Below are 14204 nucleotides of genomic sequence, written 5' to 3'. Positions count from 1 at the left end.
TAGATTGGGTATCCATTTTAGTCGCCTCTTACGACACGCATGGACTACGTTGGGACTATTCTGCTCCGGTCACCACACAGAGTAAAGAGCACAATAAAAACATAATACGAACTTGTTTCTTCAGGTGAGCTTCCTGTTTTTGGCTTAAGTACTAATGTTACAGAAGGTGCAGAGTCAGTGCTTAAATCAGATCTCGATTTCTCTTGGTTAGATGAAAGGTTTTCTGCAGTTTCCTGAGAAAAAATATGAACAAAATGAAAATTTCTCTGCACAGAAAACATATATTTTGTTAAGTAAAAACTATATTTTACACATTCTGAAAAATTATATAACGATTATATAAAAATGTATTTTTGTTTACAGAAAGAAAACTCATGAAAGGTATATTTCAAAAATGAGTTCATTTAAGAATTTTTTTACACCAGTAAATAGAACAGTATCATGGGGGGGGGGAATAATTTATCACTAAATTTTAAAAACTTTCTTATCTTACAAATGTCTGTTCTGATACATGAATTATACAATATATACTTTTTTTCCAATAATTTGCATAGTAATTCACTGCAATTCTCAATTGTTTAAGTTCCAAATATTAAGTTAACTCCCCAACTAAGTTCTGAAGCATTCACTATAGCAGCATAGAAATACAAGTTTGATGAAAAATAGACAGAGAAACAAACATTATCCACGTATGACCATAATCAACTGCATGGAATGTTTCAGCAATAAAAGTATGCTCTCAATGTTTGAAATAATGTACAAAACACACAGCAATGGTAATGAAATTAAATCACATCAGATTTTAAAAGCTTAGAATCAAATACCAAAGCCTCACTTAGAAGCTCCGTTATGGTATTTATACTCACTGAGGTAGAAAATCAAAACTGTTTTTGAAGCAGCAACCTTCTATCAGAGAAACAGCTGTTTTAGACCACATTTTACCATTATGTAGCAAGTAAGATCCTACTTTTGTATCAGCTTTGGAATTATCATAGCAAAGGAAGATTAATTTTGTAAGAACTTTTCCTTACCAATACAACCCATTTAAAAAAACAATTAAGTGGTGCACATAGCATCTAAAAAATAATGTGAATCTAAATATCTAACAATAATCAAGACAAAATATATGTTAATGTAATGACTATAAAAATTAATTCCAAAAAATAATAAATTAAAATAAGTATGTGTATATTTTCACATACACTAAACATAATACTAATTACAAATACAAAAACTATTTTTTAAGAAGTACTACTGAATAACATTTTCCCAAAACCAGTGTTAACATTTTTGTCCCACAATATAGCAAAGATAAACTATACTGAAAGTTACAAATCCATACCAAATTAACAAAATAATAAAGATATTTCCATAATTTTATATATAACTGAAATAATTTATTAGAGTAAAATTTTAAAAAGAAAGGCTTTATGTGAGAAAAATGTTACACATGTAACTTTTAATTAAACTTTTTCAACTGAAAATGTTAAAATTGAACTTAAAGAAATGCAACTTAAAATTTTGCTTGTGTTATCAGACTAAAAGTCAGAAGTAATTCTGACAATCTAGTAAAATCCTAAACCCTTTGAGGACCAGCTTGCAAAAAACAAAGCGCAGCTACTGTGTCAAATGTTTCAAAATGGAATGGTACTACAGGCCCAAGCATTTTCAGCAGTGAAGCTTAACTTCATTAAAAAAAATTCATATGAAATCAGCACCACAATATAATGGCTCCAAATTGTTTAAGTTGTATAAACAATATACAACTACTTAACATTTAATAATATAAAGAATATGTCAGTATTAGAAGCGAGTGAAAGAAAGCAAAGAACTAAAATTTTAACTATGCAAACAATAAAAAATTACATACACACAAAAACAAACATCATGTGTATGGGGTTTTTTTTAAAAAAAAGAAATAAAGCATTAATGATCTGTACATGATGTAATTTTAATTAAAAACTTAAGCTGACGAATTAAAACTAATTATAACCCCATTTGACAAGTCTCAAAACATCTTCATAATGCACTTAGAATCATTTCACTATCACTCCCTGCACTGATCAATTTTATTGCAGTTCCCCAAAGCCTCCAAATGAAAAAAATACATAAAAATGAGCAAAACAAGGAAGTAAACAAATCTATCTTATCTAAGATTCAAACACAAACTGATGCCTGTACAAGAAGGTCAAACGTCATGTGACTGGAATGTGATGAAAGTTAAAGCTATTTAGTGCCATCTATTATCGTTTTAAAAAGTTATTGTCGAAAAGTCGCTCCATTTTGAAAATGCATATGTGCGACGTTGAGATGCCAGCATCGTTCAGAGGGTATACCAGGGAAGTGCCTTTAGGCCGATAAGAGAAATCAATGCATTGATTCCTCTCTTATTAGCCCAACACCTCTGCAATGGCGCCTCTGCCAATGGGTTAAACAATCATGATCATTTAGGGTGAAGCTGAGTTTTATTTTTAAATATAATTAAGAAAGAAAAGGTGTTTTAGGCTAAAATACAGGATGTGACATATTAACCTCCATGATATGGGAAGAGAGCATCATGAGTTGTGATTGAGATACGGTATTGGAAGTCATACCAATGGAAAGCAGTATATGTGCCATTTGTAGTTGTAGCAATGATATGGCACAGTGAGCATCATCTTGTGTTGTGGAGGAGCATGTTTGTGGTGGTTGTGTGATTACTTATCAGCGAACATTTCTAATTCAGTTCCAACTTGGCTGGTATGATCTTGTTCCAGATAGACAAAATTATGTTTGGGTATCAAACTTTAGAACCATAGGTGCTATGCTGAAAATAGGAACAACTGGTTAATCCTAGACCACTAAAACACTGAAAAATGTGATGCATGTGAGAGTCAATCCAGGAATCTCAAAAGTGTTTTGGACTTTAACATACCGCTACCCTGAGATTTTCTGATAAGAATATAAGAAAAATCCTGCTCAGATATATTCACAATGTGTATAAATTTTTTTAGCCAAACAATAATCATGTCAACTAGGTTGAAACTGAGTGAGAAATTCTTGTTGAGTGCTCCCATTATGAATATACTCCTCCACAACACATGCCTATGCTCACCAAACTATACTATTCTTACCACAACTTACAGGGTTTGTCCGGAAAGTAATGAGCCTTATTTTATTGTGACACGACCGTACACCACCGAGCGGCGCGACCGCTTGGAAGTGGTGGGGGGAACCCTAAGCTTTCCAGCGAGCCATGCCTCAGTCGCCTCCGAGCTCTGAAACGGTGAGGACGTCATTTTAAGGAGACCCCTGTTTCGCGCCCTTGTCATACTAAAAATGGAAAGAACGATTGAACTGTTGGATGGGAAGGTATGATTGGAACTAACTCTTGCCCAAACAACGTAATACATATAGCAGAGTGAAATTGGAGTTCGTGAATCAGTATAATTGAAGACGAATAGCTCATTAAACATCAATTAATTTATTAAAAGATAAAAAAACAAAGTATATGGCTTTGACAAAAAGTAAATAAGGATAAGTATATCATTATTGCAAATACCCCGTTGACCTAGACTAATAAGTATTATCAATTGACCCGACTATCGTTCATGAAGAACGAAGTCTTCAATGGACAAACGTCATACTACTTCAATTAAACAAAAAAAGGTAACAGCCTAAGCTTGCTGAACAGACAGCAAGTTGGCTTGCCTGACATGAGCCAACGCGTCTAGGCTGTGCAAGAAGTGAGAGAGAGATCAACTGATAACAGCTTTGCTTATATTCAGAATCTCATTAGCATATCTTCACTTCAATGCTACCTGATCGTGATCTTCAGTGGCCAAGCCCGAAGCGTGTGTACGTGACGTCACATGTTCACGTTAAAGTAGTCACGTCATGGGCAACGCCCACTACACGTGCCGTTCTCTATTCCAAGACTAGTTACGTCACGGATTCTAGCGTTCGTTAAGGAACAATGATATGAAAACTGCAAATGTGTAAAATGTTATCTAACATACAAAATGATAATAAACCTTCACTTAGATTGACATACTATGTCTATCAAGGCCTCCCCATTATCATTTTGATAATCTAAAAAAATTTAAACTGTATAATTAAACAATCTTTAAAAATTTAGCCATATCCTTTTACAAAACACAATAACAATGTTAATAGAACAACAACAATTATTAGAACACTTATTTCAACATTAACAAAAGGAATTCCGGAGATCCGTAACATCCGAGAAACACAACATCAGAAAACAGTTCATGTTCGAGGATGGTTCATCTTGTTAAATCAATTTAAATTTCTTCTCAATTGAAAGTTCCTTGTACACATTTGTCTGAAAAACATGAAAAAAAAAAAATACACAAGTAACTGTTCAAATCAGCATACGTAATACGTTGTAAAAAAAACTCTAGGATTTCTAATATTGATCAATGATAAAATTGAATTTTTGAAAAAAAATTGATATACTATGTTTGAGTTCTATTTTAAACTTCTCATAAGGCATTCTGCATCGCTAAGAGAAACTCAAGTTTTTTTTTTTCCAATTTATCATAAACTTTTGGTCCTTTAAAAATTTGACCCTTAAAGTTGTGACCATTTAAAATTCCAGTTTTAATATTTTTATACTTGTTAGATAAAAAAAAAATTAAATATTTCGAAAAAGTAATTTTAACAATTTTACAATTTTTCCCGTTCAAAAATTAATTAACCCTAATCACTTCATCAATTACCCCACTGGAAAACGATCTAGTGGCTTTTACTTGACTTTTAACGAAGATAACAATCAAATTGTTCACCTTGTAAGAGATTTAACATGAAAAATATCATATGATGTAAGTGCAAATACGAATATTCAAGAGTTACAAAAAACATTTTCAAAATTTGGAAAAAAAATTTTCTTAAAAACAATGTTATTTTTGTTCACAATAAATATTTTCAATAAATGTTTGCAATTCAAAACGGGTTTGAGATTGCGTGAAAATATCTGCCAAATTTTCCTTACTTCGAATATATTTAATGTCAAAAACATTTTTACAAACTAGATCTCTAATAAAAAATAGTTTCACATCTATGTGTTTGCTTCTATGGTTTTCAATAGGTGAATTTACAAAATCAATTGATGCTTGATTGTCAACAAAAAGAATAGATTTAAATTTAGATCTTTTGATTACTTTATTTTCGATGCATTCATCTAATACCCTATCAAACCACATCAATTCCTTAGCGGATTCTGTCATTGCAACAAATTCAGCCTCCATAGTGGATAAGCTTACACTTTTCTGTTTAAATGTACGCCATTCAATCGGCGATTTGTCTAGAAAAACAATTTGTCCGCCTAAGGATGTGCGATCGTCTCGATTTGACGCGAAGTCAGAATCCGAGAAAGTAATCAATTGAATTTTGCTGCATTGTAACTTTAGTTTTAAATCTCTCGTTTTCCAAACATATCCGAGTAATTTGACAAGGCCATTCCAATGAATTATACCAGGATTTGATTGGAATTGACTAAAAATATTTACTGCATATGCGATGTCTGGACGAGTTCTATTTGCTACAAATGCTAAGCAACCTACTAAATTTCTATACGGATATTTTGTCATTTCTTTTACTTCATCATCAGTTTTAGGACAATCAACATTTGAATAAATGACTCCTTTGCTAATGGGTAAAGATGCTACAGGAATGTTAAAATTTTCGAAACGTTCATAAATTTCCTGAATATATTCCAATTGACTTAAACACAAATCATTTTCTTCGTTTAAGAAATCTACCCCTAGCAATTTGCGTGTTTTTCCTAATACTTTTAGATCGAAGTATTCATTCAACATGTTGATTGCGCTATTTATATAACATTCATTTTTACCAAATAAAACAATGTCGTCGACATAAAGAAGTAAAATTACATATTCATTGAAATAAACACAATTACAACTTGAAAATTTAGAAAAACCAATTTTACACAGAACTTTTTCCATTTCATAATACCATAAACGGCCACTTTGATGTAAGCCGTATATAGCCCTTTTGAGTTTACAGTATAAATGTTCTTTACCTTTAATTTCAAAACCTGGGGGTTGTGTCATAAATATGGTTTCCTCTAAAGGTGCATACAAATACGCGCATTTAATATCACATTGAATATGCATCCATTTTTCACATACTACTAATAGTGCGAAAAAAAATTTAATTATGCCGAATTGGACCACCGGAGAGTAGGTCTCCCAAAAATTTAGGCCCCTGATCTGAGTATGACCTTGAGCACATAATCTACTTTTGAAACGTACTACCTGGCCTTCCTCATTTTTCTTTACCGAATAAACCCATCTCGATCCTATTGGTACCGTATTTTCAGGCAATTCGGACAATTTCCACACCTCGCGATTTAACATCACGTCATATTCCTCTTTCATTGATGCCTTCCATTGATCCCATTCTTTTGATTTTAATGCCTGTTTGTAAGTACTCGGAACTTTAATATCCTCCGCTAGTCATGAAGAATTCAAATCTACCTTTGGTCTATTAGCGGAAATTTCACCTTCAAATAGGTCCTTACCTACGAAACTAAACATATTTGGATCATACGCGATATTATGTTAATTGCAATATTTGTGAACATCATGCATGGATCTTAATCTGGTATTTTTCCCTTTCTCAAAAAAATAAATATCATTCCTAGAACTATCCGTCCTGGGTCTAACTTTTCTAACCCAAGTTACACTTTTTAAAGGTTTACTTTTCCCGTCAACTTCGCTTTCTGATTCTGATTGTAATTCGCTTTGACTAGTTTCCCCCTCCTCACTGAAAACAGATTCTTCTGCCGTCTCGTCAAGGTCAGAACTTTCGACTTGAGTGAGAGGCCAATTTGGGGTGACTTTTTCTTTCTCTTTTACGTTCGCGAATTCATCTTTGTAGAAAGTGTTTTCTTTGAAGGACACGTCTATGGATTCTATAATTTTATTGAGTTCAGGAACAAAAATACGATATCCTTTTCGTTTAAAAGCATAACCGACCAACACTCCTTTTTGAGCTTTTGCATCGAGTTTATTTCTTAAATTCTTTTGTATAGCTACGAATACAACTGTGCCAAATGCTCTTAAATGACGAGCCGAAGGTTTTCTGCCTCCGTACAGTTCAAAAGGTGTCTTTTTCTGGTTTTTGTGGCAGACGCGATTCCACGTATAGACAAAATATAACATGGCTTCAGGCCAGAAATTTTGTGGTAATCCGCTTTCTTGAAGTATTACGCGAGTTGCGTTAGCTACCACCCTGTTAAAGACTTCCGCTACTCCATTTTGCATCGGAGTAAATGGTACAGTTAATTCGTGCTTTATGCCCTTTTCTTTACAAAAATCATCAAACTCATTGTTTACAAACTCAGACCCATTATCTGTTCTTACAAATTTTACATTTTTACCAATCAAGTTTTCTGCTCTTAAAATATGGTACTTCAAAATTTCAGGAACTAGGCTTTTATTACAAATTGGATAAAGTGAACATCTCCGAGAAAAATCATCGATTATGGATAAATAATATCTTTCTCCATTCCTTCCCTTGACACTATATGGTCCCCAAACGTCAGCGTGAAGGAGTTCAATCGGTCGTTTCGACCGAATATTATCTATAGACTTAAAACTAACGCGTTTGAACTTTCCGATTTTACAATTGTCACAATTTAGTTTTATACTTTTAAATTTGGGTAAACCATTAACGGATTTTAAATCACCGGTTTGTCTGATAGAATCTACGTTCACATGAGCAAATCGCTTATGCCAAGTTTCCAAATCTACTGAATTATTTTCAGGAATGGGATTCTTATCTACATGATTATTCTCAGAGATTTCACTATCCACAGTTTCAACAATATACATGCCATTTTCAAGTTTTGCTTTAAAAATTGGACCCTTTTGGCTAGATACCTCCACGAAACCTCCTCCCCCTACAAATTTTGCACCTCCCTGGTCAAATTTAGTACCAGATAAAATATTACGACGTAATTGGGGAGAGTACAATACATTTTGTAAAATTACAGTTTTTTCACCAAAATTAACTTTAACATCTCCTTTTCCGACAATTGGAAAGGTTTTCTCCTTTACTGCTACCGCCATACGAACATCCCGAACTTTCTCAAAATTCACGAACCAGTCCTTTCTAAAGGAAAAATGATGAGAGGCGGCTGTATCAAAGGTAAATAGGTTCCTAGATCGCCCTGTGCCTGAATGACTTAAATTAGCTTCAGAGACAAAATATAATTCGTACTCACGTCTGTCGTTGGAAAATGACCGTCTCCGTCCTTTGGAATTCCATCGGCGACCTCGACTTCGGTTTCTACTTCGGTTCCATCGATTGGGTCTGTCACTCCTCTGCTGGGGTGAGACTTCTCGGGGATAACCTCGTTGAGTCGTTTGGTGGTTCCGTGGTGGATGACACTTTTTCCGGGTTGGGCATACACGCTTAATGTGGCCCTGTTCGCCACACGAGTGGCAGATAATCTTTGTCATATAAGCATATGTATTGGCTTCTTTCTCCATATTAAGGTTCTGGCGACCCTCTTCTACTATCAGATCAATGACAACCTTATCGAATCTAAACTCAGGTGCAGGACGTGTGAGAATGTTCTGGACAATATTGTCATATGATCTAGGTAAATTTTGGAGAAGGTGAAACGTCAGGTAATCCTCGGGAAACTCTGGATAAGCTAATTTTATGTTATCAAAAATTCGTTGAAGGCGAGCGGCGAATAAATTTAATTTTTCGCCCTTTTCAAGATGGCACTGATTTAATTGATTAAAATTTTGCATTTGAACGCATCGATTATTAGGGAAGAAATGATCCTTTAATTTCTTCCATGACTCCGCAGGATCTTCTATATTTTCAATGATTTTCTTTAAACTTTGGTTGATATTTAAAAAAATAATTGACAGCGCGGCTCTTCTTCGTATTTCGTAATCGCGAACATCTCTAGCGGTGATTTCGGCTTCCTTGCTGATAACGGGTACTTTTTCCGATCCATCTACAATGGACCACGCATTCCTGTCCATAAGAAGGAATTTGGCATTTATTGCCCATTCCGTATAATTTTCATTCGTAAGTGGCTCTATGGTAACCCCAGAAGTAGCCATTATAAATCTTGACTTTTAAATTCGCATGCGCGATAAAAAGAGTCTTGGATGAAAAAATCCTACAGTTCCATTAGGTAGAAAAAGAGTTCACTTCCAAAAAATTTCCGCTTCAAATATCAACTAGTGTAGCTTTTCCACAAACATCCGAGATCTCTTTGAAATTTCGTAATTTGACTGAAGAACATCGGTAAAGGAAACGACTAACACCATTTTCTTACACATCGCTTGTTACGGCCTCCCCGAATAAAACTTTCTTGCACAGCGGTATTTGCTCGAAAAAAAAATAAAATTTTATTCTCAAAAAAATTTACAACTGATTCACTTTCAAAGAACTCTACAGGGGAAAGGCAATCTGGGCCCATAACCCCTTGTTGGATGGGAAGGTATGATTGGAACTAACTCTTGCCCAAACAACGTAATACATTTAGCAGAGTGAAATTGGAGTTCGTGAATCAGTATAATTGAAGACGAATAGCTCATTAAACATCAATTAATTTATTAAAAGATAAAAAAACAAAGTATATGGCTTTGACAAAAAGTAAATAAGGATAAGTATATCATTATTGCAAATACCCCGTTGACCTAGACTAATAAGTATTATCAATTGACCCGACTATCGTTCATGAAGAACGAAGTCTTCAATGGACAAACGTCATACTACTTCAATTAAACAAAAAAAGGTAACAGCCTAAGCTTGCTGAACAGACAGCAAGTTGGCTTGCCTGACATGAGCCAACGCGTCTAGGCTGTGCAAGAAGTGAGAGAGAGATCAACTGATAACAGCTTTGCTTATATTCAGAATCTCATTAGCATATCTTCACTTCAATGCTACCTGATCGTGATCTTCAGTGGCCAAGCCCGAAGCGTGTGTACGTGACGTCACATGTTCACGTTAAAGTAGTCACGTCATGGGCAACGCCCACTACACGTGCCGTTCTCTATTCCAAGACTAGTTACGTCACGGATTCTAGCGTTCGTTAAGGAACAATGATATGAAAACTGCAAATGTGTAAAATGTTATCTAACATACAAAATGATAATAAACCTTCACTTAGATTGACATACTATGTCTATCATGAACAACGCTACGCGATAAAATTTTGTGTCAAAGTGAACAAAACTGCCAAGGAAACCTTCGATATGATTCAGGAGGGTTACGGGGAGGCTTGCATGTCCTATTCGCAGGCAAAAAAGTGGCACAAAGCTTTCAAAGAGGGTCGTGAGGATGTCACCGATGAGGCCCGGTCTGGACGCCCTTCAACCTCGAAAACGGACAACAATGTGAGTTGTGTGCGCGAATTGTTGAACTCAGACCGCCGAATGAGTGTTCGTTTGTTGTCAGACTCGTTGAACTTGCCGAAAACAATTGTCCATGAGATTGTGTCGGAAGAATTGGGCATGCGAAAGATTTGCGCAAAACTTGTGCCCAAAGTTTTGACCGATGCTCAAAAAACGCATCGCTTGGAAGTCTCCAAGGAGATGAAAAAAATGTGTAGGGACAACCCTAATTTTTTGGACAACGTCATCACTGGAAATGAGTCATGGATATTTGAGTACGACCCAGAAACGAAAAGACAGCGTGCGGAATGGCACACCACGGCGTCGCCTCGCCAGAAAAAAGCTCGAATGAGCAAGTCACGCGTGAAATCAATGCTCATTGTCTTCTTCGATGTTAAAGGAGTAGTGCATCACGAGTTCGTCCCACCTGGCAAGACTGTTACGGGTCAGTTCTACAAAGAAGTGCTTCAACGGCTGAATAACTGCGTCACCCGCGTCCGAAAGGAGATCAAAAATTGTTGGAAACTCCATCATGACAATGCACCGTCTCACACCAGCTTTGTTGTGACCTCCTACTTGACCAAAATTCGCGTCGACGCGCTTCCCCAGCCACCCTACAGTCCCGACTTGGCCCCGGCCGACTTTTTTTTGTTTCCCAAACTGAAACGAGAGCTGAAGGGGAAACATTGGGACACCGTGGAAACCATCCAGTCTACTGCAAGTCACTTCTAAAGAGCTTATCGGTCGAGGACTTCCAGGGAGCCTTCAATTCATGGAAATCGCGCTGGCAAAAGTGTATCGACGCAGAAGGGTCGTACTTTGAAGATTTTTAAGTATTTGTAAGAATCTGATCATTAAAAGTATTTTTTAAAAAATGAGGCTCATTACTTTCCGGACAAATTCTGTACATTGTGCGGTTGATATGTCACACCCTGTACATAGAATCTTCATTTTTTGTCCCCAATTCAAAAGTTATTTCTTTATAGCTTTTACTTTGTATTTCAAAAATCATGTTTACTTTATAAAAATATGAAACTCATTTTTTACTTACATAATAAGGACCACCCTATTACAAAAAATGTAATCAATAAGCTTCATATCAGCATAAAAACTACTTTTCCTGATGACTATGTATATATTTTTAGGAGAGACTATAAACTTACTTTAGAATCTTGAAGCTCTTGTCGACGATTTTTTCTTGAAGACTCATGATTGGAATTGTCTTTAACAGTTGGTATTTCTGTAGATGTTTTATTGCTGTCAACTACAGCTGGTTCAACTTCATCTGCTTGTCTTTTTGCAGCTTCACGCTGTGTATTAATTAAGTACTGAAGCTCAGCAGATTTTATATCTTCCAGCAAAACACCCTAGAATAATTTCAATAAATTAAGAGCAGAAATTTAAATCAAATCCAGAAAATAATTAATCAGAGTCTGAAATTACTGCTGGATCACTGATCCCAGACCAGTGAAACCTGCCTGGGACAACCATGAAAAAATAATTAGAGGTTCACGAGTTCTGATCATACATGGCTAGAAAAAATTACAAAGCATTAGCCTAGACGTTGTTTGGCTATTTATTACCAAAACCACTGGTTGACTTTTTTGACAATAAACCCTTTTTTTTTCAAATAGCTTTACATAATTTTAAATCGCAAATCCACATTTTACTCATTATTTATCACACTTGGGGGGGGGGAGGGAATAACAAACAAACTAAGCAAAAATGGTAAATTTAAATTCTTAAAACCTTTGGTAACCTATTTTAAGAACTGCTTAAGGAAATTGGTTTTCATACTGTACACTAGTCTATTTAAGATACCAGATTTAAATGTTTATTGCCAAACATTGCAAAAAATCTTCAGTGGTAGAAAAATGCTTTACTTTTTTCTTATTTGTTTCACATTGCTATTTAATGTTAAGCGTTTGCATTGTTACTTAATATTATGTTTACCATTTTGAACTTTTTTTTGCTGTACAGTACTTTCGCACATTTAACTATATCTCTATATTTATACTCTATTATATATCTCTATATTAACAGTTATCTATTCAATGTTTTATCAATTAGCTGAAAATGTAACAAGTTATACAGTGAAGCACCGTTTATGCTTTTTTTTAGGGACTGCATGAAAAGAGCGTATAAACGAAAAAACATATAATAGGAATACGTTAATGTGTATTAGAATCTGTGGGGACCAATTTGAAAAACTTATAACTGATAAAAACATATAGAAGCAAAATGTATAAACAGTGCTGTACTGTATTTAAAACTTAAACATTAACTTAATAAATGTAATCATAAAGTAAATAGCTTTAGGTGCAGTCATATTTAGTGTTAAATTTAAAGCAGACCAGTGATGTTGTCTGCGCACAAGTACATTACTCATGCTGACTGGTAAGAAGGACCAGTTGAATTTTTTACTGATTTCTAACTCTGATTAATAATTATATTATTATAAAATAAGAATAAACAATCTCAACTATACAAAATAATTGAGAAAGAAAAACCGGAACAAGGAAATTACTTGTGTTGACCGGCGAGTTTCTCGCACTCTTTTAGCATGTGCTTTCCGTTGACTCTCTGATTCCTCATCTCTGACAGGAATAATGAAAGCTCTCCTGGAAAAAATCATTCAAAAGTTCAAAGAAAAAGCAATGGGGAAATTTAAGAACAAAATGATTGGCTTGATTTCATAAAAAGAAATATTTTACAATAACCAGAACAAGTACAGTAAAACCCCTCCTAACGGACACCCTTCAAAGGCGGACACCCCTCTTATGTGGATAGTTTTTAATTCCCTAGTTCCAATGCAAATAACATTATTAAACCCCTGTCCTGCAGACACCTCTCTATTGCGGACAAAAATTTTGTCCGGTTAGTGTCTGCATTAGAGGGATTTTACTGTAGTTACTTTAATATCTTGTTCTACATCAAATATTCTTAGCATTAAAATATGGGATATGTTTTGCCATTGTGCTATAACATAACCCCCTATAAGTTAATTTTCTTTTTTTTTTAAATCTAATGTATGATTAAGGACAATATACAATACAAAACAATATAGTGTAAAAAGGTTACAGCAAATATTGTTGGAATTTTTTTAAGACACCTTTTTTTTTCTAGGAATGAAAATCATGACATTATGTAGATTGCATTAATCTTGATAAATTGATAAGTTTCATGTGTCTCTGCTGAAATATTATCCAAATTTGAAAATGCATCTTTCTTTCCAGGACAGTATAAATTTATTCAAATTATTTATATTTATTAGTATACTAACGAAAACTCTCAAATAAAACGTAATAATAAAATTTCAAGCAAAATAAAATATAGTAAAGAAAGCATGCAAATAAATTTCAATGCAATCTATTCAAAATCAATAGAAGGAATACATAAGAAAAAACAAAACTTACCGCTTATCTTGCAATTGAGATTCTGAGTATGAATCTGAAGGGGTTGAAGGGGTAGTAGGAACACTACTTGATTCACTATATGCTATGCTGGAAAGGGAGGAGGGAAGCACAGAAACTATACTAATGTTTGTTAATAACTACATACTATAAAAAGCAAAGCAAAAATATAAACAAAAAATGCATTAGATAGGAATCTACTGTGCATGTTTTTTCCTTAACATTAGATTATTATGAATCAATACAAATGTCAATGCTGTATTTATTGGCATGTAAGATAGGGTTTCCCGGTAATATATGTTACACATTTAAAGAAATATACTGTAAAATTAACGTTTTTTTCTGAAAAAAAAATTATTGCATAAAGTTGAAGAGAAGAAAGTTATTTTAAAATTAAAAATAA

At 34.3% G+C, this 14204-nt stretch overlaps 1 protein-coding gene across 1 annotated transcript in view; it reads right to left on the bottom strand.

The window, feature by feature from the left end:
* Positions 1–14204, bottom strand: part of LOC129231607 (protein phosphatase 1 regulatory subunit 12A-like) — a 209579-nt gene that overhangs the window by 95766 nt on the left and 99609 nt on the right. The window contains exons 12-15 of the mRNA XM_054865972.1: positions 13805–13891; positions 12916–13009; positions 11552–11755; positions 113–233 (exon numbers count right to left, since the gene is read on the bottom strand). Coding sequence (XP_054721947.1) covers positions 113–233; positions 11552–11755; positions 12916–13009; positions 13805–13891 — 506 coding nt within the window. The remainder of the gene's footprint in view (positions 1–112; positions 234–11551; positions 11756–12915; positions 13010–13804; positions 13892–14204) is intronic.

Source organism: Uloborus diversus, chromosome 10 (genome assembly GCF_026930045.1).
Source record: "Uloborus diversus isolate 005 chromosome 10, Udiv.v.3.1, whole genome shotgun sequence".
Taxonomy (NCBI): domain Eukaryota; kingdom Metazoa; phylum Arthropoda; class Arachnida; order Araneae; family Uloboridae; genus Uloborus; species Uloborus diversus.
This window is presented reverse-complemented; position numbering and strand designations above follow the sequence as displayed.